At 37.5% G+C, this 26,739-nt stretch overlaps 4 protein-coding genes across 6 annotated transcripts in view; 2 read left to right on the plus strand and 2 right to left on the minus strand.

Moving 5' to 3' along the window:
• Positions 1–4: 4 nt before the first annotated feature.
• Positions 5–3,755, minus strand: eci1 (enoyl-CoA delta isomerase 1). The gene is made up of 7 exons (XM_086069083.1): positions 3,627–3,755; positions 3,151–3,276; positions 1,963–2,090; positions 1,722–1,868; positions 1,521–1,642; positions 1,246–1,424; positions 5–727 (listed from the first exon to the last, which is right to left on the minus strand). The coding sequence occupies exons 1-7, from the start codon at positions 3,667–3,669 to the stop codon at positions 561–563; spliced, it is 912 nt and encodes a 303-aa protein (XP_085925209.1). The 5' UTR covers positions 3,670–3,755; the 3' UTR covers positions 5–560.
• A 3,264-nt stretch (positions 3,756–7,019) lies between these two features.
• LOC147184583 (growth hormone secretagogue receptor type 1-like) lies at positions 7,020–11,782 on the plus strand. Its single transcript, XM_086083941.1, has 5 exons — positions 7,020–7,155; positions 8,709–8,884; positions 8,967–9,756; positions 11,214–11,458; positions 11,603–11,782. Exons 1-5 carry the CDS (start codon positions 7,020–7,022, stop codon positions 11,780–11,782), a joined length of 1,527 nt encoding a protein of 508 aa, XP_085940067.1.
• Positions 11,783–20,478: 8,696 nt separating this feature from the next.
• tac4 (tachykinin precursor 4) lies at positions 20,479–21,936 on the plus strand. Its single transcript, XM_086069136.1, has 5 exons — positions 20,479–20,653; positions 21,158–21,254; positions 21,404–21,436; positions 21,519–21,572; positions 21,683–21,936. Exons 1-5 carry the CDS (start codon positions 20,531–20,533, stop codon positions 21,715–21,717), a joined length of 342 nt encoding a protein of 113 aa, XP_085925262.1. The 5' UTR covers positions 20,479–20,530; the 3' UTR covers positions 21,718–21,936.
• A 505-nt stretch (positions 21,937–22,441) lies between these two features.
• The window catches only part of LOC147184585 (histone acetyltransferase KAT7-like), a 30,046-nt gene continuing 25,748 nt past the window's right edge, over positions 22,442–26,739 (minus strand). For all 3 annotated transcript variants that reach the window (XM_086069123.1, XM_086069115.1, XM_086069106.1), the window contains 2 exons: positions 25,511–25,617; positions 22,442–24,754 (listed from right to left, as the gene is read on the minus strand). In XM_086069123.1, coding sequence (XP_085925249.1) covers positions 24,656–24,754; positions 25,511–25,617 — 206 coding nt within the window. In that variant the 3' untranslated portion in view covers positions 22,442–24,655. The remainder of the gene's footprint in view (positions 24,755–25,510; positions 25,618–26,739) is intronic.

The following is a 26,739-nucleotide window of genomic DNA, read 5'->3' on the forward strand; positions in this document are numbered from 1 at the left end:
ACAATTCATGCTCAAGTGCACAGCTTGTAGAATGTGCATTTTATTTCAAGATACGAACATGTGTATCACTGTACAACAGTGGCACAAATTACACTTCAAGGCTGCAACAGCAAAAACAAAAAGCAAAATGTGTGCTTTAAGTTTTAACCATTACAGCTACATTCCAACAACAAACCAGATAAAACTGAATACAGATGGAAATAAAAAAAGAACAGCACCAAGTTTTCATGTCTGGGTTATGTCAGGCACTTCAATGATGAGAATGTGATGCTCGTTACAATAACCGGAACTCCTGATGTGTGAGGTGAGCTAGATTTGTTCATACCATTGAGCAAATAAAACTAATTCACAATATTATATTACATGGACATCCGAACAGGCATTCAATAGATTGACAAGACCCAATTAGCAAAATGAGTAAATTCTCTTGATGATGTTGGAAAGACGTGTCGAACCTGAAGTAGCAGTACTAAACAATGACATCACAGTCTTAGCAGCACTATTGTTCAGTCAGTCAAGTTGACTTCTGATCAAAGGCCTTGGCTTATTACACAATATCATTAAGCCTTCCTCTTTTTGAGCATCTCAAGATACGTACGGAGTGACTTTTGGATGGCGTCTTGGGTGATGAAACTCACAAAGTTTTGGACATCAGCCTCTCTTTTGGATGTCAACTTGTCGATGGTCGGTTTCCTCATCATGGACTTGGTGATCTGCCTGGCGTGGGCTGGAAAACACAAGACGGATCGCTCAGGTCAATAATAAAGGCATTATTTGACTTGACTATCAATTTCAAAATATCTGGTAGTACATCAACTTTCCCAGGAATCCACAAAAGTGCAAAAAATGTAAATAAGTATTTGCAAAGTTTGTAAGTATGTACCATATATCCAGTGAAAATATTACTAAACTGAGGAAAATAAATTCAAGGAATCTACGTTTTATACCGTCACACAGCTTTACTTGTGAAAATTGTTATATGCTGATTGTATGGGTTGCTGCTCCGTGTGTGTGTGTGTGTCAAGTAGCAGCTGTTTGAAGGTTTACAATGATATGTCTATGCTTATTTCTATTAGCCAGTCTATGGCATTATATTTACATACAGTATTAGCATTTAGCAAATTTGCTTTCTTTAGACAAAATTATTTGGTTGTACATTTGTGTGTAAACGGGGATTCACATGCATGCATGCACTTGACCGATAAGCCAAATGTACTGGACTGTGCTCCTCCCACTATTACACACCTGGAATGGCCAACCACTTGGCCATTATCTGCTCAGCCGTGGTCATGAGCTTATCTTCTGGGACTATCTGGTCCACCAGTCCTATCTTCAGAGCCTCCGTTGGGTTGTAGAGCAGCCCCAGAGCCAGGCCCATCTCTGCGTGGCGGTGACCCACTGTGTTAACCATGGTGTCTTTAAACCTGTGAGCAGCACAGGTAATGACGTTTTAAGTGCAACTTCTATCATGACATTGCTATCATACATGTCCTCAGTATTGCAATGTGGGGAATTATTACCAAAAAGGTGCAACTATGCCGAGCTGAGTCTCATTAAGGCCGATGCTATACCGTGGGTTGTCCACCATTATTCTATAGTCACAGGTCAAAGACATTAAACAGCCACCTGCAGGACTGGAGCCCTATGGAAGGAGGGAAAACTAAGTTTTTTTGTTTTTTGTTTTGCTCTTGTCAAGGCCTCAGTATTGTGATGCTTCGTACATTGATTGCAGCTACAGTGACCATGTTGGAGCTGTAGAGTTTCAGCCACATCTCCTGAACAGCTTTCCAGAACTCCCCACAGCTTTCTGGACTCTTTCCATACATCTCCAAGATGTCCAGCCCTGCTGAGAACACCTTGGGTACACTCTGCATCACAAAAAACAAACAAAAACAATTTAAGAAAACCGTGTTTAAAAAAAAAAAATCATTACATTAAAAATGTTGCAAAATAGTTTTGTACAGAGGTAATGATGAGGCCATGGCAGCTCTTGTCCATTTCTAGCTTCTCCAAGCTGATGCAAAACTCTGTGAGGAAGTCCAAACTGAGGCTGTTGACTGGCGGACTCTGCATATGCATCACAGCCACGCCTACCAGAAGACATCCGACACACATAAAAAAGAAGACAATTTACACAATTAGTCACAGAGAAAAAAGTCTGCATTGGGACAAATAGAGCAATTGGCAATTAATAGTGATTTCAATTGTGGCTTTTCACAATCACAAAAACATTATAGTCCAAGAAAGGCAATTTATGTGCTAAACAGTACGGTGTGTGTGTGTGTATGCAAGTTTCTGTGTTGTCAAAGTGTCCGAAATAAATGCACCTGTTACTTGCAGCAAGACTATTATAATATTCTATTTTGACATCCCTGAGCGAGCCTTGTTGTGATGTTTATTGACACTCCAATTGGAGTTTACGTTAAAACTAAATGCACAACAAAAATATTTATATTTTTGTATAATTAAGGGATGGAAAATTGGATAAAATATTCGTTTTTATTAAATCCGATTGATCAATTAATTGACAGTCGCAGAATAATTTATAGACTAATTGTTTATTAAAATACTCATAAGTGACCATTGAAAAATGTGCACCTAATCCATGTGATCAGCGTCGGAATCGACCAATCTCACTCATGGATGATCGGTATCAGAATTGGCAGCACTCCCTAATGTTTTCCTTTAGGGAGAAGTAACAAATACATTCCTATTCACTGGTAATCCTGCGGTTGTTTGAAAAGGAACACGTGTTCAAATTGAAATGAGAACCATGTTTGTCTATTTATCTTTATCAACATCTCAGGTTACTCACAAACACTGTGCCCCAACTCGTGGTCACCCTTCTGAGGTTAGATGTACACATATATGGTTTAAAACGACACAATTTAAATATGCGTCATGGCATAGTAAGGGGGGAGGGGGAATGGGGCAGTAATTGTTTACTCATTTGTTTGGAGTTAATTTGAGGGAGGCTGTACACTGACTATGTTGAAGCAAAATATGTTGTACTCACTTTTGTGAGATACTTCATTAAAAAAAAAAAAATCATAGGGGTGTTTCTACTATTTCAGCCTTCTCATGTAGCTCAACAACTTATTTCCATCCATCCATGACCTTAGCCACACTTGAAGCAGTCTGAAAAATTACCTGTACTCTGGTCCAGATTCACTGAAATTTTAGACGATGTGGAGTTGTTCCTCTGATGTGTAGCCAGCACGGTAGATGCACACACTCTGCCATGACTGGTGTTGATGGACAGCTGGGAAAATAGGCCTGGACACATATGCACACATACTAAACACAAGGAACTCTCTTCAACTGAGATATGCTATTTAATGACACTAACCAAGGACCTATTTTCTCCTAAATACATATGGTTTAAAATGTACAAACGACACAATATACATTGCCTAATTTAAATATAAACGTACATTATGTTCACTGAAAATAATGATGATGATGAGGCTATCGTTTGAATACAAGACCCTCTGTGACCTTTGCTCCACATTTTGTGCCACAGATAACCAGCCGACCAGGAATAGTTTCACGTTGAATTGTTCTTCAATTGATAACGAAGACACAACGTGCTCCCAACATTGTAAAACGCTATACACGCAACAAACCTGATAAAGCACGTTTATTCCTCAAAACTGCTCTCAACGCCATTTTTTCGTTTGCAGCTACGGCAGGACAAGAACAAAATCAGACCTCTTTGGACCTCCCTGGAATAACGCTTACAATCTATAGTGGCCATTATGTGTAATTACAATTTCCGGGTTCGTGCTCTGTAAAAGGAGCAATTGGTTAAGAACGGTGACGTCATGTGTTCTCTTCGCATCAAATGACACCGGTACATACTCTATTTTTTTATTTTCCACAGTCACTGGTAGAATCATAATCATTTGTCCTCATTCCATTTAATATGGATTTTAATACTGTAGCTCCCCATTGTTGGAAGAATAAGAAGGACTATTTTCTTGTGTACAATATAACAAAATTAATAAATGAAAAAATACACGCTGTTATATGATTGCTTTGGGGCTCTGCGTGTTAGTGATGGACAATACTGTACTACAAAACGAAAATAGAGGCTGGCACCACTGATATATATCAACATTGATTCCTTATGATGATATATATAATGGGCTCTTTGCACAAATCCACTACTTCCTGAACTCAGTACCACTCCTTTATTTCCTGTCTTTCATTATTAGACAAACTGATTAATCCAGGTGTGCCTGACCTCAGTAACCACGACACCAATGGCCAGACACACCTGGATTAATCAGTGTGTCCAATAATGAAAGACAGAAAATGAAAGAGTGGTACTGAGTTCAGGAAGTATTGGATTTGTGCAAAGAGCCCATTATCAATACATTGCAAAATGTTTAGAAAGTAGAAACACTATAAATGCACAATTTTGATGGGCCCATCCTCAAAATGCCCCTCAATTAATTTTTGAAAATGAAACATTTACTGTAGCGGGCCAGTTTGAAGTTATAATAACAGTACTCACCACGAGATGGCAGGCATTTCTTAAGAACGCCTCTAGCACCCCTCTGTCAGAAGAGAGCTCAGTGTAAGAAGCCTGGTCAAGAAACTGGTGTTCTGGTAAAAATAAAAATAAAAAAAGGACGAATTTAAACATAAACCTATCTATCTGCCTCATTTGATGCTATCAACCATGGAAGATTTCAACCTAAGTTGCCTCTAAAGCAAAAGCACCATCTCATAATTTTTGTTTTGTTTTGTTTTGTTTTGTTTTTAACAAAATAATCATCAACAGTTTGTTTGAAGCACATGCAGAGTTAGTACAAAGAATAAGTGGCTATGCTAAAAACGTAATTGGACCAGTAACTATTGTGATGCAAGAGAGCCCTTTGCACAGGGAATTATTTTTTTGTATTTTTTTTTCCTCGAAACCTTCATAGTTGAGGAGTGTATCTTTTATATGCATTTGCATTTACACATTAAAATACATTAAGATGCTCTTCTGACTATTTGCTGAAAAAAAAACATATTTTGTCCTTATTTAAAATTGCATTTTGGTCATACATCTGGTTCAAAAGTGTGCTGTATTATGTGGACACCCAATGGTGCTGATGAAAAATTGTGACCCCTTTCATCGTTTAAGTTGCCCATCTCAGCCGTAATTGATTTTTCAGCATCTGAATCCAGTAGTGTAAGTGGGAAACTGAGTGTTACTTTTAGGTCCAAATGAGATAATAAATGATTAAATAAGAGAATGTGTCAATCCACTAGAGTTGGTCCCAGCTCTTCTTCGTTACTTGACTGGATTTGGGATTCTCATCCTGACAGACTCAGACCTGATTCATTCAGTGTCTATTTGCACCTGGAAAATTAAAATGCCTCATCTTCCACCTAAATTTATTAAAGTATGGAAAAATCCTAGTGTTAACCCCCAACTCCACATTCAAGACATTCTGAACATCAATTGGGTTAGATTTCAAGTACTGCAATACCAAATACGGAAGATGCTTGGAATTATTTATACACTGAATTTGTCGAGATAATTAACAAGCATGCTCCCTGGAACATTTACCCTGGATGAAATGAGATCTTTTTTATTCATTTTGACAACGAGATGCAGCGTGGATAAAATATTGTTTACAAAGTGAGTCTTCTGATCTAAATATCTCTAAAGAGTTGAGAAATAAACCGAAACACCAAAGCAAGCAGATGTTTGTCATCAAATTTTAAGAACCCAAAACAATTTTGGAGGCAAATTAATAGCATATATCCACACAAATTCTTACTACTTGTATTAGAATTAAAGATGCATTGGGGAGTTTAAAAAGGTAATATTAAAGCTTTTTCTACATCCTGCATGCTCCACCAATGCCCAGATGAGTACGAAGAGCCATGACTGTTTTACTCTGACCGCAACTATCAGCTTTTATCTTCCCTGTCGCTTTAAGATCGTGCACTTACTCGCACCATGAACGAGCCTGACACAGATGCTGCAGTCACGCTTTGGGCCAGAGGTGGCAGTCGCGAGTCAAAATGTGACAAACTCCACAAAGATCCTTTAACAATGAAGTGAAGTATTATGAATTGTTGAGGCATTCAGCCGACATTTCTCTATGATTGCTAGCTCTGGGTCTGGTTATTCTTTTTCTGACTGCAACTTGAGCCAAAACTGATTCTGCTTTAGAACTATTACACCAATTGATGTTCAACAGGTCATTGATGGGATAAGGTCAGAGTGTAGTGCAGGTCCAGATAGTCTTGAGATAAAATTGATTACATTTGCCTCACATGTTTATATTTTTGAATAAAACATTGACATGTGATCCTGGGTTTTGATTCAAATATCGGTAAGGTTCTATCGGAGTATCGATATCCAAGTATCGATCCATCTGAATCTTGTGTGTGGAACAGAAGCTGATACTGGACCATTTAAGATGAGAGTTGGTGAGAGAGGGGTACATCATACACTGTATGTCTAAACGACAGCCAGAGCTCGAATATGTCTATGGAGGTGTGCTACACATAGATGCCTCTCTTGACCGGTAAGTGTCACATTTGATTTGAGAGGTTTATGATTTTGTGTTGCAAGTAGAATTTAATATTTCTTTAAAGAGTATGTATGGCTTTACTGGACAGTCGTTGCAAATTATGTTGTCATGATACTAATAATGGCTGGGTCTGATTAAAAAAAAGAAGAAGAAGAACATAATGATGATTTCCAGAGAGTGACCATGTAGTCAGATTAGCAGATTAGATTTGGGAAAATGTCATGCTATCTATTGAATTAACTATTCTTCATTTTTTTAATGTGTAAATTTACACACTTTTATTGATAGTTTTGTCACTATGAAATATTGTTTAATTCCAGTGAAAATTTTTGAATATATAAACTGAATTACATGACTAAAAAAAGCATCTTGTCCACTCTGAACATAGGCTGAATGTTATTGAGTGGGAAATCCATCAACGTGCGTCCTGCTGTTTTCTCTGTGTTGTTTTTCTTTGAAAGCTCACCTTGTGAAATAATGGATCTAATGGCGTTGGAGGACATGGGCAGTGGCTGTGAGGGAGATAACTGTGGCCAAGCATCAGGCTTTCTGGAGGACTGTTCCAGCCAAAATTGTGATTTGGAGGAACCTATGTTTGGATACACAGAGCTAGGTTGGTATTTGTAGCAATAAATAACAAAATAAAAAGAAAGAAAGAAAGAAAGAAAGAAAGAAAGAAAGAAAGAAAGAAAGAAAGAAAGAAAGAAAGAAAGAAAGAAAGAAAGAAAGAAAGAAAGAAAGAAAGAAAGAAAGAAAGAAATTGTCTGTAAAGTATTTCCAAACATTCTAAAACATATTTTATTATGATACAGTTGTACGGTATACCAGTGCCAACTACAGCCACAAAATATTGTTAAATACCTCTCTTTTAGTAATAGAAAAAAACATGAAGTCGCATGATTTATATTCGTGGGCCACATAAAATGATGAGGCCGGCCGGATCTGGCCTTGAGTTTGATACCTGTGATACACCAACGCAAAAGTTAAGTCATGATTTTAGGAAAAAAAAAATAATAATAATTATATGCCATATAAATAAAACAACCAAATAGTAAGTGCAGTGGTGACAAAACATACCTTCTTGTGTTGTGTGACAAAGTACAGTAATCGTATAGTAATTTTTTAAATAAACCCTGGAATAAATGTTTTGCTTGTTTGTAGAAAGCTTTTCAATACTGTCATCTAAGAAGGAAAGGCAAGACAATTCAGCTTTTCATATAGTGATGATGATGAGTTTGAGTTTAGTTTATTAAAAGGACAGTGTAGAGTAACATTAAAAAGATGGCTGCACCAGATTTAGCGCAATGCTAGTTTCCATCTGTAGTCCCCATAAAAGAGGTGGCTACACAGGGGATAGACAGGAGTTATTGATGGTGAGACAGTAATGGTGAGATGGGTGGATGACAAGTCATGGTTAGAGAAGTTGAATGCAATTAAGAGCACAGGTGGAATCTCTCAGCCAGTGGGTTGGACAGTATTACTAATGTGAAAATTAAAAGATCCCAGGAGGACAGAAAGTCAGAGGGCAGAGATGGATTAACAAATCAAAGATAACGAGTGTCAGTGAAGCTTAGCCTTAGAGTTAGCAAAAAGTTTTGTTTTGTTTTTTAAATATGTATTATTTTTTTTAAATGGAAACATTTCTTGACAATAATACGTGACCTCAATAGTCTAAACATGACATTCTGATTAATATTATTTGTGGAATAAGAGTTATGAAGCAAAATCCAGCCGTTTTTATCCATCTCAGGGGGCGGCCATTTTGGTTGGAAAGGAGGAGTTAAACTCGAGTCGAGAAAGTCGTGTAATCTACGCTATTTCTCATATTTAAAGAGGGAGTCAACCCCAAAACAATTGTTTGACAATAATATGTTCTATGCAGCCCCACTAGTCTTAATATGGAGTTCTGGTTAATATTGTGTTAGTGGAATATGAGTTAAGCAGCAAAATCGTCGTTTTTTAAATCCATCTCAGGGGGCGGCCATTTTGCCACTTACTGTCGACTGAAGATGACATCACAGTTGCTCAGAGCTCAGGCAAAGACCAATGACAGCTCACCTGTTTTCTAAAGCTGCGCTGTGATTGGTTGGGCCATGACGTCTGACTCCAGATTTACAATAAGGATTCAAATGACTGACCGGAAGAGGCCTGTCTTTTCATTTCTAGTGTGCGTGACGATCTTCTACATTCCCGTGCTGCTTCTTGGTCTCCTAGGAAATGTCCTGACAATTCTAGTGGTTTGGCTACGTCCACACATGAGAAGTTCTACCTACTTGTACTTGAGTAGCATGGCTGTCAGTGATCTGATGATACTTCTGCTCCTACCTCTGGATCTCTATAAGGTACATCTTATTTGTGTATGATTTATTTTTATCTTTTTTTGGTGCAACTTTAGAAAAAAGTCACTGTCTCTTTCCCTCACAGTTATGGAGGCCCAGACCCTGGCCCTTGGGAGACCTTGCCTGTAAGATGACCATGTTTCTCTCGGAGTGTTGCACCTTCTGCACCATCCTGCACATCACCTTCCTCTCTCTGGAGAGATATGTGGCAATCTGCTGGCCAATTATAGCAAAGACGTTGGTGACACGCCGCAGAACCAGGATTCTCATTGGCTGCCTGTGGCTGGCGGCAGCAGTCAGTGCAGCACCTGTGTGGCTGATGGTTGGAGTTGAGGAAGTTGGACAAGAAGATGTCAGGGTCAGTGGACAGATGGACGCGGATGTTGAACCGGTTGGCTTTACAATGAATGGAGATGAAGGAAGACATATGTCATCTTCATTTGAGGGAGAACTACATGAACAAAAATGGGGAGAAAAAGCGAGGCAGAGTGAAAGAGCCAGAGGGTTGAAATTGTTTGACAAAGAAGAAGCAGGAATGGAAGCAATAGGTGAAATAAAAGACAAAAAAGAAGATGAGGTGAAGGAAGTTTGTGGAGGTCACTGTCAGCAAAGCAATATGAAAGAAGACGAAGGAGGAGGATGGGAAGCAAGTGTTGCTCAACACGGGACTTGGACTGACAGAAGGGAGTGCCGTTGCACACAGTACGCCATTTCCTCTGGCCTATTGTCAGCCATGATGATTCTATCCAACCTCTACTTCCTGGTACCGGTCTGCATTCTTGGGCTGGTCTATGGTATGATCGGAAGGACACTTTGGTTACGCCCTCAGAGCAGCCGCAGAGACCAAAGTCATCGGCACACTGTCAAAATGCTCGGTGAGGAAAAGTCACACTCGCTGGCACTATGTGGGCCAAAGTTCTGATTTGCCAACATGTTGTGGAATCAAAGTGCAATGAACCACGTTGAAGTGAGTTGAGAAGCCTCGTTTAGACAAAGGTAGTGCTTTAGCACCACGTTGTAGTATCTCCCGTGAATAGTTGTAAAAACATAAACAATATTGAGCATTAAAGAGAAATGAAAAGAAGCTATGCAAAAGGTCATCATAACATCTCTATGACATTGCAAGGATCAAGAATTATAGCATACTTTATACACTCCCTTTCATGTCTAGTTGAAATCAGATGAATATCACTCATCAGCGAGCGCTTCATACTATACTTGCCTTCACTTTCGGAGTTTCGAAAGCAAAGCAAATTGCAGATAAACCTTATACTGTGTGTATGTGGCTTATGGACACATCACAAAACACAGCAATCAAGTATCTGCCACTCGACATGTTTTGTTGTTGTTGTTGTCTTGGACTTGAAAGGATTCCAACCTTTAAAACTCAGACTTGTCTCCAACTTAGCCATTGGACTATGTTTTTATTCCTGGAAATTAACATCCTCTTTCAAAAGAAACTTGAAATAAAGTTTTTCAGACAATCAGAATTGACATTGGCCACACGGTAACCGTGGCTACCAGGCAGCAAGCCTGCGAGGTTATGAATTTTGGTTTTACCTACCATCGAGAACTGGTGTTAGTCACAATGTCTTCAAAGAAAACCAAACATGAAGCAACTTGCAGATTCTGTAGGAAAACAATTTTGGACACATACGGCACTACGTCAGGCTTTGTTCAACACTTGCAGAGAACCCTAAAGATGTAAATCGCTGCCCGCCGCGGTGCTTTCTTTAAATGGCATGCTCCATGTCTTCACATTTTTGTATTCATATTAGGGAAAGGAAACAACGCAATTCTCCAGCCATTTTCCTCTCGGTGACATTTTTTTTTTTCACAGACAATATTGAAATAAAAAAAAATAAAAGAGTATTTTTCTATTTTAAGGTTTACACTTGATCTCATCTAGACTTGGACTCGGACCTTGTGGACTGTAACTTGACTTGGACTCGATAAAGGTGGACTTGACTACAGCCATGCTTATCGGAAGCTAACATTACTCGCTAATGCTAATCTGCACATCTAACAACTCAATGTGCTTAGCTAGCACAAAGCCACTCCAGGCTTATTTTGACCAAATTTAACTTTTTGAGTATTCTTTTCTGTAGCTTTTCCAGGCACATCCTGTTTGTGAGTCCCTGCAGAGTAGACCAAACAGTCCCCTCAGAAGCACTTCCAGAAGCGTGGCAACTGCTGTATAATTGCAAAGATGAGATCAACCCCATATTTTTCTATATTGTCAGCATTCTGCAGGTGTAATGACCAAAAAAAAATAGCAATTGTTATGTTGTGTTTGTGTTGTCTTCCCTCACTGCCTCTTTTGTTCCCGCAGGAGTGATCGTAATGGCGTTTGTCCTGTGCTGGCTGCCCTTCCACGTTGGCCGGACGATATTCTTTTTCTCTCTGGGCACCGCAAATGACCAACAGACTGTCAGTAGTGATGAATCTATCAACAACGTTCGCAATGTTACTAAAGCTGCTAGATCAGACCTGAATGTTGTTAATACTATGTCGACTTATTGGTATGAACCACCCACCAGAAGTCAACTGGATCCAAGTAGCCAAAGAGTCCCAGATGTAGTTACTAGCACTGTAGAACACAACAATTCAGTTGACACACAACAATCGACACTTCTAGATACTGCTTTCATGGAATCACAAAGCAACCACACACACTTCATTAACGACACACATTTGTATTTTCTATATTATCTGTCTCAGTATTTAAACCTGTGCTCCTCTGTGCTCTACTACCTCAGTGCTGCTGTCAATCCGTTACTGTACAATGTGATGTCAGCCAGATATAGACACGCCGTACACAGCCTCTTGCACACATACTCACAAAGACAGGGCCGACACTTGGAGACACTGGAGATACAGCGCACCACTTCCAATTTGTAAAACATTAATACCATAATGTTGAAAAACAGTCCATATGTCTATTTTTTTTAATGGCATCCACTTTTCCATTTATTGTATTGTATTGCAATATTATCCTGCATGTGTTGATGTTTTTAACTCATTCACTGCCATTGATGGCTATTGACCTAAAAAAATCATGTGAACTATTTCTATTAGTTTACCATTTTTTCCCACTTTTGTTAACAAGAGTATGAAAACCTAGAAATGTTTTTTATTGCACATTTAGAATAGATATAAAATGTATGATTAATCATGAGTTAACGATTGAAGTCATGCGATTAATTACAATTAAAAAATGTAATCGCCTGACGCGATTTAAAAAAAGAACGAGATTGTTAAAAATTAGGAGCGTCGCGCGGTTACATTTTTTAATCGTAATTAATTGCATGACTTCACGAGTTAACTCATGATTAATCAAAAATGTTATATCTTTAATAAATGTACAATAAAATGATAGGTTTTCATACTCTTGTTAACAAAAGTGGGAAAAATGTTAAACTAATAGAAATAGTTCAAATGAATATTTGACATCTATAACTGTCAATGACAGTGAATGAGTTAAAGAGGGCTAAACAGCCTTGTGTACACACATGATTTGCTGCCTATTGTGTTGCATGCTCCACACACTGTTAAATGTCTTTATGTAATCCCCTCCACCATAAATAATGTCATATTCTTGTGTTGTCGGCTTCAGAATGTTTCTCCTGAAGTTTGGAAAGCAGGGCTGCCTCAGGCTAATGGACAATTGATTGGATTGGATTTGTGAACCAGGCCCTTCCTGACATTGATGTTTTGTTGGAAAGCAACAATATGAATCTATAAAATTGAGGGTGATACTCAGGTGAGTGAGGAAATCATTCAAGTTTATAGTCTGCTGTCGCACGATGTAATATACAATCATTGTATTAAACAAAAGCTATCAGGTCTCTCACGAGTGTTTTTTTTTTTAATGGCCATGCAGTTGCAAATGTTTGCTGTTATTAAGTAAAGTTATACTATATTGTTTTTTTTAATGACTGTATTTCTACATGAACATGGAATATTGTTTGTAGCTAAAGATTCAAATAAATCCTTTAAGTGCCAAATAAACTCTTCAAATGCTTAGTCTTCACTAAAAAGACAATTCAGCACATTAGTAGGACAACTTAAAAGTAAAACTGCACACTTGTCAACATTGGTATACAACTAGTACTGCCAGTGTTGTGAAGATGTTAAGTAGAAATGAATACCACTTTAGCACTGCTCGTACTAGGCCTACTACTGAAGTATGCTTACAAGTTGGGCCTATTTTAGTGTAACCGCTAAAAAACACACCTTCACCGTCATACTTATTCACTGCATGTGAATATTTTATTCCTAAAAATGTGTTTGGTTTCTATTTGGTTTTCAACCAGTTCCCGTTGTTGTGTTATAGTGCTCATAGTCATAGCATCACGATGGTCACTGTCAGACCCGTGATTTATCGTCTCTGTTGTAACTGACAATTGACACCACTAGATGACGCTGTGGTCCAAGTATTTATACAGAAATATATGTCCACCTTCCTTCTCTGAACAGGTGTAAGCCAAGCTTAGCTCCCTCTTATTTTTTATATTGAATTAATACAATTAGTCTTTGTGTTAGCTGATGGGATCTTTTAAGTTTTTCAGTTCCAAGTTATTGGTTTGTAATTTCTCCCGAGGTGATTGGTGGAGCACTTGCGTTAAGGCTCGCCCATTTGAGTGCAGGTCAGGTGCACATCATGACTTTGATTGGACTCGCCCAAGTGGCATCCAGGGGAGGGGAGATTTAACTGGGGGTGGGGGCTATAACTATTAAATACATTTAAAGTGTAACTTGAAAGAACAAAAACATGCAATGTATTGCTACTGCTAAAAACTAGTGTGTAATTATGTTTCTAAGAATGTAAATAATATTGAGAATGTCTTTTGTAAATGAGCTGTAACCTTGTGGACCCCACTATTTAAGAGGGTGTGGAAAGAACGCATGCTGGGTAGGGAGCCCTGGTCCTCGAGAGCCACTGTCCCGCCTGTCTCCCTCCTCCAACACAGCTGACTCATATTATAAGCTGATCAGCAAGCTCTGTAGAAGCCTGATAGTGATCCTGTTCATAAAATCAGCTGTGTTGGTGGAGGGAGACATGGAAGACAGGCAGGACAGTGGCTCTCGAGAACCAGGGTTCCCTACCCCTGTGTAGCTGTAGAGGAGAAACCTCTGTGGTTCTGGTTCATAGCGCTGTGGTGAATAAAAATGAAGAACTCACACTCTTCTGGTTTTCCTATCTTGTTTTTTTTTTTAACACCATCTCAGACGCTAAGGTTACATAATCGTGGGCTATAAGGCCACTTAAATTGTTTATAAATAGTTAATATATATTTTTACAGACAATGTTTGTTTGTATATACATTAAATATGTTTGAAGATAAGTGCTAAATTCGTGCATAATGCACTTTGTAGTACTGAATAGGTGTGATAGAGCATTAACTCTGTCATTTTTTACATTTAAATTGTCAGGATTCTGTAGGCGTACTAAAACCAAACCCAAATACTGTTCTTTCTGACATGATCATTTTATTTGTAACACATTTCACATCAACAAAAGGCTATTGCTATCATATCTTCACAGAAAAATGCATGCAGCTAACGGATTTTCTAAAAGGGCAGGTGAGGCAATATTTCCAAGGGAATGGTATTTATAAGAATTGAGAGATTCCGATTCCATTACAGCATCCTTGAGCGCCTCTTGTCCATGTCTTCCTTCTCCAACACATCTGAATCAAATGGTCAGCGAAGCTGGATAGGCCCTCTCGACGACTGGACTACAAGATACTGCTTATTGTTCGGATCCCTTATCAATTCTAATTGGGCCAGGGGATGAAAATAACACAAATTATATATTGTACTGTATATCATTAATATTATCATTTTACTCTATAATATAATACAAAAGATGTTTCTGCATCGTGCTAGCCAACATTTTATATCCCAATAAAGCTACATCCCAAATAGTACTATCTCTTAAAATTGCGCAAAATTAATGACTATTTTATACAGCAAAACAAATGTAAAATACAATAAATCACAAATAATAACAAATATCCAGTGGAAAAATACCATTCAAAACAACTAGTTGTACATTATTTATTTATTTATTTAACTTTTATTTAACCAGGTTGGTCCCATTGAGATTAAAAAGAGAGACCTGGCCAAGAAAGGCAGCAGCAAAAGAACACAAAGTTACAGGCATACATTACAGAATGGGATCAAAAAAAAAAAGAAAAAAAGTACAACATTTTGGATTAAATGATCAATAAAATTGTTCAAACAGCCAAACTAAAAACATCGATTCTGTATGGAGGCTGTTTCCATGTCTTTCAATTTAGATTTAAAAACATTTAAGAACAGCAGTTGCTTTAAGTCATTCTGCAGAAGATTCCATGGCTGAAAGCTTTTTATTTTTTTAATTTATTTTTTAACCAATTTCTGTCTGCACATTTGGGACAGAGAGCAAAAAGAGGTCCTGCGAACGCAATGAATACTGTCCGGTGCTTCTCTGCCTGATAAAAACACAAAGATAGAAGGGAAGCAGTCCAAGAATTGCCTTATAAAACACAACCAGTTCTCAAAGAATGCACACTGTTGTGTAAGTCGAAATGTAGTGTAATTTACTACACAGGACATTGCCTCCTGTGCCACTCATACTGGTGGACAAAGGGGCTGTATGTGTACACTTGCAGCCACGGTTGAAGCTGATGAGTAGAGATGTGCATGTGAATTTTGGTGACGATTCTTAGCATTTTATTGTCATTTACTGTATGTATGTCATGAAACATTTGTGTGACAAAAGAGGAATCGTTGAGTGTAATTGTCAGACAAGCAAACAAACGATTATGAGAAATGAATTACGGCCATAGTTGTGAGACTAATTGATATAAATTAGTATCGGTATTGGGGCATTGGTAGCAGTATCATTTCTCTCCATGAGGGTACACTCATGTTCAATGACAATAGTATGTGATGTCTACTACTATACAATTAATTGTACTAATACAAACGCAACATTCCTCCTCAAGGAGCCCAAATTTGGCCCAACTTCCACCTTAAATATTATCATGCGTGCATGAAATGGCTCTTTCCTGGGACTGAACTTGGGAAGAAATATGCATTTTCATTTATTCCCTGCACTCTCTCTGGTTGTGCATAAGTGCATAATAACGGCACTCCGGCAATTAGCAAAAACAAAGCAGCACTTCACAGCACACGGTACAGTGGGGAAATCAGTGCTGTGTTTCTGGCCTACTGATACAAATTCAATACAAATCTCGGCGCATTTGAGAGGAGTTAAACACCATTTAGCAGGAGAGCATTTCAATGTAATTAAGAACTCAATTAATCTCGCATCATCTGGGTGCAGTTCAGACACACACACTATATGCATCTCACATGTGGGTGCTCATGTTTGAAAGAACAGAGCCCCAAATCTATCACCAGAAACTGTATTCTGAAACTGAAAAATGCACAGAAGATTTCATTGAGTCGCCAAGCAAGATGCTGAGAGTTGCACCCGGTGGCAGCCTCGACTGTGAGAGGGAGAATGTCAATGAGCATTAATTATGGAACGGTAAAGGACAATGGGGGGGCTATTGGATTTAGAAGCTGCCCAATTACTGTGCCAAAAAGATCACAGATGAAGAAAGGATTAAGATCTAAGATATAGGAGAAAGATTGTATTTATTTGAACTCACAAGAGAATGTCAATCTAGATTTACCAACCAAACATCCAAAATTCAAACGAACTTTAATTACCTGAAAATTTCTTTACAATGATATGTTGTAGTATGTCTATGATATGCGCTCCACTGATTGGTCGTTACCTAAGCAACTGTGATGTCATTATCAGTCGACAGCAAGTGGCAAAATGGCCGCGCTCTGAGACGTATAAAAACGGGTGTTTTTTGCTGCATAAAATATATTCCACAAATGCAATATTACTGGTAATCAGTATGCTATATTTAGACTAGTAGGGGCACAAAGAACAGATTATTGTTAAAAAAAAAGGGGAGGGGGTGAATTCCACTTTAACACAATCAAATAAAGACAAAAATAATAATTAAAAAAAACAATAACTAACTTAAATGACCTTATATGTTTATAAATCTAACTAAAACGAACAATAAATATAGCAATAGGTTACTGTTCTTTGTTTTCATCTTTGTCAATTTATTTCATTCATGAGCTTTTGGGTTAATTCTAAATTTTGACTGTACGGCTGCACAGAAGAAGCAAGGTTGAACAGTTGTGTAGGAATTGTAGTTTTACTTTCCTAAAAAAAAACACACACACACAAAACACAAAAAACTAAAACCAATACTAAAACTAAGAAAAACTAAACTAATACAAAAGAAAAACTTACTCAGTCTAAAAGTTCATTAAGATAAATTGAATATAAATAAATAAATAAATAAATAAATAAATAACTATAGGGTGTAAGAAAAAAAATCTAAAAACAGAGTACATCTATATGTGGAGTGAAAATTTAGAACAGGCTGAGTACTGATTTACAACAATGTTCAAACATAAATAAATATAAAATCAACATTTTTGAAAAGTATAGGGAAGTGCTTTTCAATGAAAAGTAACATTGGTTGATGTTATTATTATTATTGTATTATTATTAGTATTTTTGCTATTGATAAGGTAAAAACATATATGTATATGTAAAAGTATGACAATGTATGCATAAGGCACAGTGTTCAATGTGTTCACTATTAAAAACTACTATAATAACTTTGATTAATAATAAGGCTATATTAGCTGTATACTAGCAGTTTTTTGTTTGTTTACTATACAAACCTACTATTTATTGTGCAATGGATGTTAAAAGGGGTAGGACCTGAATAAGTTTATACTTCTTCCTACTCCTTTTCGAGCATGTATGTGTAGCTCATGACTGGCTGAAACGCTCTGAAACTTTCATATGTTGCTTTCGTTTGCTCGAATGTTTGTTGTTTTGTTTAATATGTTTTTTTAAATACTTTGTCCTCACACAGGTACTCTTATAATCAGTTCGTTTTTTCTTTATATACATGTTTGAAATAAAATTGAAAAAAACAAAGAATAAAAACTTTCAACCAGTGTGACTGTGAAATAAATTCCTGGATATTAGACAAAAAGAAAGTGAGTGAATAAAACCCAATATCTCTTCACGTTGAATTAAGACAAGACAAATACAGCAATGATGTAAAAATAATAATAATACTAATCAAGTGAAAGCAGTCAGTTTCCTTTCCTCAAGAGAAAGGACCTGGACTTGGCAGGCATGAAGCTCATTCTTGGCATGGGCAAGAAATTCTTGGAGAAGCCGTCTGCTTTCTGCCACTCCATTTTGAAAAGCCTCACGTGGTAGATTTTATTTAACGGCTGTTAGATTAGGCCTCTTAATGAGCAGTGAGGTGACTTGAGCTCGGCCGTTGTGTCACTGTGACCTGTCCTGGCTTGGCGCCTTTTTTATTTATCTGCATTCGGGCACACTTATCCAATTGAAACCAATTAAGACCATCTGATCACACATTTTCACATGGGCTAGGCTGAGTCGTCCCCCGTGTGAGTGGCAATATAAGAGTAGAGACCATTTTGAATAGATTAGATCTTCTTCCACATTCAGCAAATAAGGCTTCACAGCTGTGCACTCGATCTGGCATCCAGTAAATAGTTCAAGTGAGAATATGAAGTCTCCTGGTTGTTATTATTAGTATTGAGAGCATTCAAGATTAAAGAACCGGTGAAAGGAACTTTCGGAACTTTGCACGGCCGTACAATGTTTGACTCTGATACCCTCCCATGATACTCACACACTCAAATTCAGTACCAACATCATTATATCAGTCTGCCCTATCAATACCACATGCACAATAGCTCCAGCAAGCACAAAGTTCCGTGCAGCGAATGACTGAGTGATTTTAATTTTGAAGTTCAAGAAAGCATTCGGACTTGCTCGCTGGCATTAATCACCTGAGGGGAACGGAACTCTCTTAATATTCATACAATACAGTTTAATGCAATATAGCTCAAATCGGCAGTGGTCCGCACACACATATTCATATGCATGTAATAAAATACATATGTGTATCAGTAGGGAGATGTTTAATAAGCATGTTTTTTCTGCACTGTAACAGTACAGCTCGGTGTAAACATTTTTAAAACTGTATTGTGATGGCATATGTTAGTGGGTTAGTCTCAAATTCATTATGGTTATCTTACTCATGATTATAATCACGAAGGTTCCCAAAAGGTGCACTGAAGAGCAAAAGATGCCTTTGTTTATTTGTCTAATCCTCATTCTTTCGTTTCAGCGCGTTATGGATCCACAAGCTGCATTGACAAATGTCAATAAGGCTTGGTGAGGAAGTTTTACTCTATTGTCGTCTACGTATGAAAATTAAATGGAAAACATACATATCCTATAGGCATGAATAGTGCTTTTTAACAATGATGAATGATGAATCTCACAAAATCCTGGTCAGGAATTTGTTGATTTTCTTTTAAGCACACGTTCTTTTATTTATCTTTTAAGCTCCTGATTATCTACTGCGGAATACTGAAATTAATCCTTATTTATTATACTACTCATAAGATATGTGAGACGTGTTCTTCAAACTACATGTAAATTGTAATCACTTTTTAACATAAATATTCATTTGAATAATGACGTATGTTGCCTGATCATCTCAGTACAGTGACTCAACATAATGGAGGAAACGGCCTTGCTGTTTTCGCTCAGTGAAGCGTATCACTGCCCGGCGTCATGTCGACCAGTGAGAGAAGGTGAATATTCCACTTGGGTCACATGTAACTTACATACAAATACAAAATAATACAAAAACATATTAAATCCACGGTGAATTTAACATATTTTCAATGATGTAAATACTGAATAGTTTGTTGTCGGGCAAGTATTCAGTTTTACTTATTGCACCCCATATATTGAGATATGAATTGAAACGTCTTTTTTAAAGAGACACACACCAGGTATAAATCAGCAAAACTGGGTTTAATGTTGCTGATCATTTCTTGCTTCTTTGAAATTAATGAATTTGAATAGTTTGGACTTTGGAGAGCTTTTACATGTTGGTACATATTATAATAACAACGACTACAGCCATACCATATCAAATAGAACCATAATTCCACTGGATTGAACAGAATCATTCCACTTGAAAATGTAGCATTCTATTGTTAATTAGTATTCTATTTGTTTATTACTATTCTATGTGGGATTGGGATTTGATTTGTTACGGCTCAGTTCAAAAGGATGTATGAGGGAATATTATGCAATTATAATTGTTGTCTATTTACATACATATTGAACTTGTCAGTATATTATTTTTTAACTCCAACAAGTGTTTTTAAATGAAGTACATAGTTGTAATATTGGGTTGAAGTAGGGGAAGACATCAAAAAGTTCCCTGTCATGCCGTATGTAGGATTTACCCAGTGGTAATGGCTGACTCACACACACGTATGCACACACAAAGAAGACAGAAGAAAAAAACCGAAGCAGTATTCATTCCTCTCAGTGTGAGTGAGGTAAGGGAGGTGGGGAGGAGCAAGAGCTGCTCTATAAAGGTGCAAGCTCCTTCTGGATCAACTTACACAAAAAGCACTTTTTCGTTCATAATTCGGGCCGCTTTGACTTCTGAGTTTTCCCACCAGCGCCTTCAAGTCAGCATGGACGCGCGGAAGTTGGCGACTGTGCTGCTGGTGGTGCTGACACAGTCGCTTTGCCCACTGGGAGGTCCGCTCACCAGCCAGGAGGAGGGCAGGGAGGTGTGGAGCCTGGAAAACTGGCAGGTAACACTTGATAGGAACATTTTCATCAAACAAACAAAAAACAATTATTTTGTTCATTCAACTCGGGAGGACATACAATTTTACAAAAAATATTTGAGTCTATAGTCTTGCAATTGTATTAAATTTTGTTTACCGAAATTCCATCAGCATGCATTTATTCTTCTACAACGTTTCGATAGGAAATACAATATATCTTGGACAGCTTTTTGTAGAAATGCAACAAGTGTGCACTTAGAGAACAGACATTACACTTCACCTTTTTTTTTTTTTTTTACCTGAATTGGATGCAGTGTGTACTGTGCAGCTTTGTGATAATTTACATGGGCTTAGGCGCTTTTTGAACCCCTTTACAATTCACACAATGATCTTCAGGTTCAGCACTAGACAGCTCCACTAACATTTCTGTATGTACCTGTATTAGGTTCACTTTGAGTTTGGTCAACACGGTGGCATGTAAATTGTTCTGCTGCCCACTGTGTGTGTATGTGTTGTGTGTGTGTGTAGGACTACCCACTAGAAAGGGGGATAACCATCCGTCTGGCAGACCTCATCAAGCGCTCTAAAGCACAGCAGTTCCATGGCCTGATGGGACGGAGCTTGGGTAAACAAACACATAAAAATACATAATAAATAATATAATATAATAGTGCTTCCGGGGATTACACAAAGCGCCTTTTAGTGTATTGTTTTACTGTAGGCATATTTCACACATTTTATGCTGTTCTCATTTGCATGCCTCCTATCTTCCAGGGGTATCACATCCGATGAGTCTGGACAGGAAAAGTAATGTTATTATACAGCTCTATCGGTTTTATTTCACTATTCATCTTTTTCTTTCAACTCATGCCTTCTTTCTCTTGAGCAGGAAACAAAGGGGAGATGTTTGTAGGACTCATGGGGAGAAGAAGTTTAGATGAAGGTATGAATATGATGTCACTTTTTTCCTCCGTTATGGTTGATGTATTTGCTCTTACCGCATCTCCTGCTCTTATCAACATGTAACCGTTTATTCCTGTTGTGTTCTCACAGATATGCAAGAGGAGTGGAAATCCTACTCGTATTGAAGATGCAACACACACAGACACTTTCAGAGATGTCAAAGTTTTTGTTTCAATTCTGTAACGTATCATTGCCATTAGTGTCTCAGTGGACCTACTGTATGTTGTTTATCAACAGGACATTGTGTTAAGATACATTGCGTGCAGCACATTGCATTGTTAATTAAAGGTAATTTGTTAAAAATGTCTCGATTCTGTGTTCTTGCTTTTTTTTCAACATAGTAGAAAATGATCTCTGCAGCGCATCCAGATGATACTCTTTCACCTTTTCCGGCCACTTTCAAAAATAATATTTGCATTAAATATTATGTCAGATCTTCCCTTGCATGCACATTGCTGCCATAGTCTGTCGTATAAACATCACGCCACAGAAACCTCATTATGTGTTTATTGAAGAGGAAGCAAAAGGTGGACGCTAACACAAAAGCACAACAGAGCTACATGTTGGATGCTAAGCTATGTTTCACTGCTGCTCATGCCTGCTCTGTTTCACTATAAATACGGAGCAAGGTGCTTTGAGATTCGGGATGACATCGCTGGTGCTGTATAGAAAAGTTAATTCAAGATCTGTTAATGTCCTCAATACTGTAAGTATTTCTAAAACTGCTGGTCCATAGTTGCCATTGGCTCACTGAATAGGCTACTAATTGAGAGGCACAGAGACCAACAGGTACATTTGTACGAAGTTCTAAATAAAACAACAACAAAACTTCCCTTCTACTGTACTGTATGCATTGTGTTCATCAAACTTTATAGAGTTCTTGAAAATGCACTTTCCAATAAACGCACTTCAGCCTTGGCAACGCGTACGCACCTGATCGTTGGGGTTAAAAAAAATACATTGAAAAAACATTTGAAGATGCAATACAGAATGTCAAGACAATGGAAGGTACCACTAAACAGTCAAATATAGCTTAGCATTAACACTGGAAACAACCCAGAGAATAAACGATGTAAAAATGTTACGTTTTATTTGTGTCATTAGTGCAACATGTTGCTAGTTCACCAAGGGCTATATCCCGACACCATTTGTTTCTAAGGAGCATTTGCGAAGAGGCCTGAAACGTCAACAAGTCTCATGCTAAATAGGCTAAAATAGGATAATCTGCTAATTGCTAGCTTGTGGGCTGTATTAATAAACCTCTTAATAACTCCTTTCAAATTGTCCCAATATAATTGTATGTTCATCCAAAAATCAGTCTGTGTGCAGCGCCAGTCAATTAAAGACAAAAATACAAAATGTTTACTGAAACAAACTTAGAAAAGAATAGTTAGCTTGTTTCAGTCACATACGGTATTCTTTGCATCACCAATAACAGAAAAGAGTCAGACTATATATTTATGATATGATTTAAGTCGACTCTTCAGGCTGGATTTACACGGTGAGGTTCTGCTTTTTTTGTTGTCGAGTGGCACAATTCGAATATGCAACATGGCAGTGTAAATACTAAAAATCAACAACATGTAATCGCATATCTTCAAATGTGAATCAGGCCTCCTTCGAAGGTGGATAAAAATCCAACATGTTCATCAGATAGCTATTAATAATATCAGTGCAGCGTGAATACGCAGATCAAATACCCTGTTTTACTCAAAATGAACATGTAAATTGGAAAATAATGGATAAAGCTTTCTTTTGGAACACGGCACTTTAACTAGCAGTGTAAATCCAGTGTTACAGGATAACAGATAAACCTACAAATGTAAATGACTTTCCCCTACAGCTTTCAAGAAATTCCCATTCTAAATGTATTGTTACATAAATATTTCTATTCATAAGGAAGAACATTGTGTCCCCCCCCCCATGTCACACATTTTTAAAACATAAATAACACAATTGAAATCAAGTTAAAATAAAAAAAAATATGAACACAAAATACTTTCATACAATAACAAACAGGATTGAACGTCTTAACATGAAATATTTCAACATTTATACAGTGGTGAAACCTAAAGAGGTAGAAAATGATTAAATATTGAGAACGTTGAAGGGGTAAAAATCTCACATATGCCCTGTTGGTGACGCAGAGTAACACAAACATAAGTCAAGGCAGGTCCCTTCTTAAATTAAAGATATAGAATAGTCCAAATAAGGCCAATGGCAGCTATAGCTTAACTGGTGTGACAGGTTGAAATATCTGGCATGCATTCATTTGTTACACAATTCCAAAACAAAAGGGAGTATTTACTTTATTTAATAGCGCTCTTTTTACATAAATCTGGCCAGTTTTCACCTGAATCTTTTCAAACAAGATCCATAAAATGCAGAATTTTGTCTCAACGATTATTTTCAAGTATTTTCCAGTCAGAGCTCAGTCAGGCTGATTTCAGGTTATGGTTCCTCTTAAGAATGTTATCTATTTCTAACTGCTTTGTGCGGCCTTGACAACTGTAATTAAAGCAGTCTTTTCCAAAATCAAATACATAACATCAGTCTTGCTATGCCGTTCATTGTGTCCAGACTATTCTATTTTCTTAAACATCTTCAGAAAAGGACAAAATAAGTTTGTAAAATGTTACGGTCTGAGTAAATAAACCAGAATAATCCAATATATAATAGAGTTTGTAGTGTTTTGGAAAAGAGTTCATTAATAGTGCATGTTATATGCCAAAGAGGTCAAGGAATACATGTAACAGGTTGACACATAAGCAGTGATTCTTCAAACATCCTATAACTGCCTGCTACATTTTTTCATACGTTCTTATTCAGGCTGACAACCATTCAAGGGAGACCACCAGAGAATGTATTATGGGTCAATAATAAGCATCAGCCGAAAAGGCAACATATATGTTGTTTGTTGCAATTGGAGTGAGTGCAATACCTTGACCGCTGGAAGCGTTTTTAAACAAGAGTGTGATTGTGAATATTGTGTGTGAGTGTGCTTGCAAGAGTGCAGAAGAGGATGTGACTGTTTTCTGAGTGGGAGTGTGAAAAGATGCTCCTCTACGTCCCTTTAGGCGGCGTCCACTTCAAGGCTGTGGGGTCGATGGACTTGCCAGTACCACGCTTGCGTTCCTTGGCTTTCCAGTCATCAATAAGGTCCTACGACAGGTTTGGAGCACAGGTTTGTCAGCAACAAAAGATATTCAAGAAAAACTATCCCAAAAAATAAATACATACAAAAAAACTGCAAATGCACTGGTCGCTCATGCGCGAGTAAACTTGTTTTGCATTGTCTTTAATTTTAAGGTTAAACGCCACTATTAGTACTCCAATCACCAATTTGTGGGATCTTTATTCAATTACAAATCATGTTTGACTCACGGATTTGTTGCTATTCACGGCTGGGCATATTTAAGATTTTCTTTCTTTTCTTTTTTACCCTATTTTCATTTAAATGCTAAAACATTCACTTATTTGTTGTTCTTGTGCTCAGGCCAAAGCATTGCCTAATAAAATCTTGATGCCAAGAAGTGATGGTCAAATGAAGCTTCATGAAGCACTTGTGATATATTTGACTCCTCTAGATGGCACTCTTGGTTTAAAGATGAATTGGAAATGTAATCAATTTAATTCCATTGCACTAGCCTTTATCTTAAAACCAAGAGCACCCTCTAGGAGTAAAATATCCCAAGTGCGTCATGAAGCTTCATTTTCCCATCACTTGCGCCAAAGAACTATGTTGCAGAGCTTCATTTCGACAGGCTAGTGAAAAAAGTAGTGCTTTTCCGCCATCTTGTTGCATCTATAGAAATAAAATGGTAAATCTTCTTAGGTTTGCAGAATATTACAAGTGACAATAATCAAATAATGGGTCCATATAGAAAACTCCTATTGAATTCGAGTGATCAACCCTACCTGTCGTTTTAAAACCAAATGTTTCCCCTTCCAATATTTGAGCATCTGGAGGGACTGCAGCGTGCTCACGATGTCCACTGGGTTCACGGCAGTCTCCTGGCTGATTTCTGACAGTAAAAAAATAAAACATTGAGGATGAGGATGCAATTTTACAAAACAAGTAATACAACCAAGAAAGTGGCCTTCGGGGTTGCTTGAGCGAACTCAAGAGAAGTTGACACACATTGTTGTAGCTTCCTTTATTTTTTACTATGTCTTTGTCAACCAATATTGCACACTCAATTTCTATTTACCAGATGTTCACACGTCGCCAACTTTAATGTAGTCTACATGCAGGCAAGTTGGCTTGGGCACTTTCACATCACAGGTACGTCGCCATTTTACAGTAACATGAAGACTAGTGGGGGAGTTTAGTCACAGAGCGTCAGGCAGAGAAATGTGATTACTAATGGCAGCTGCTGTCCATGTAAGAGCTGATGGAAGCAAGACTTTGTGGATTAGAGTGAAATTCAAGAGGAGTCCAAATTTGAGGATTGGAGTCGTTAGGTGTAGTTTCTGAGATGTGCTGGTGGTTTGCTGTGCCGCACATTATTACAGATGATGCCGGATGACACTGCGCTTGCTTATCCCGTGCCCGATATTTTGTTTTGATTAAATTCTTGTAATGTTTGCCAAAATCAGACTTTTCCTTTGAAGTGTGATAACGTAGTCATTTGTGAATATTTTTTTTTAACTTTCAACCGCTCAAAATGTTCACTGGCATCAGACCTATCTATACATATATAGTTTTTATTTTTATTTTTTAATGCCCCCTATGGACAATAATAGCAGTATTATGCTAATAGCAAGACTAACTATGCTGCATATATATATAAAATAAAAGACTAATTTGAAAATTTCATTTGACATAGTTAGAGGCTCAAACAAGTCCATAAGTCATAACAATAGATTTTTTTTATGCATGCCCAGTTTTTACACAATGGCATTTTTCTGCATAAAATTCTTGTAATTTTGTCCCAAATCATGCTTTTCCTTTGAAGTGTGATAACTTAGTCATTTATGAAAACTTTTTTTCACTTTCAACCGCTCAAAATGTTCAGTGGCATCAGACCTATCTATACATATACATATATACATAAACACATACATATATATACATATACATATACACATACATACATATACATATACACATACATATATATACATATACATATACACATATATAT

This window comes from Leptonotus elevatus, chromosome 1 (assembly GCF_054856555.1).
Source record: "Leptonotus elevatus isolate MCC_2025b chromosome 1, RoL_Lele_1.0, whole genome shotgun sequence".
Classification (NCBI taxonomy): domain Eukaryota; kingdom Metazoa; phylum Chordata; class Actinopteri; order Syngnathiformes; family Syngnathidae; genus Leptonotus; species Leptonotus elevatus.

Bases quoted from the DNA above. Each gene is read 5' to 3' on its own strand.
- eci1 (XM_086069083.1), bottom strand. From the start codon at position 3,669: ATGGCGTTGAGAGCAGTTTTGAGGAATAAACGTGCTTTATCAG. The intron at 2,091-3,150 runs GTAATTTTTCAG...GTCTTCTGGTAG, and splicing joins GAATCTGGACCAGAGTACAG to GCGTGGCTGTGATGCATATG. The intron at 1,425-1,520 runs GTAATAATTCCC...TGCTGCTCACAG, and splicing joins GGCATAGTTGCACCTTTTTG to GTTTAAAGACACCATGGTTA.
- LOC147184583 (XM_086083941.1), top strand. From the start codon at position 7,020: ATGGATCTAATGGCGTTGGAGGACATGGGCAGTGGCTGTGAGGGAGAT. The intron at 8,885-8,966 runs GTACATCTTATT...TTTCCCTCACAG, and splicing joins TACCTCTGGATCTCTATAAG to TTATGGAGGCCCAGACCCTG. The intron at 11,459-11,602 runs GTAGTTACTAGC...TATCTGTCTCAG, and splicing joins GTAGCCAAAGAGTCCCAGAT to TATTTAAACCTGTGCTCCTC.
- tac4 (XM_086069136.1), top strand. From the start codon at position 20,531: ATGGACGCGCGGAAGTTGGCGACTGTGCTGCTGGTGGTGCTGACACAG. The intron at 20,654-21,157 runs GTAACACTTGAT...GTGTGTGTGTAG, and splicing joins GGAGCCTGGAAAACTGGCAG to GACTACCCACTAGAAAGGGG. The intron at 21,573-21,682 runs GTATGAATATGA...GTGTTCTCACAG, and splicing joins GAGAAGAAGTTTAGATGAAG to ATATGCAAGAGGAGTGGAAA.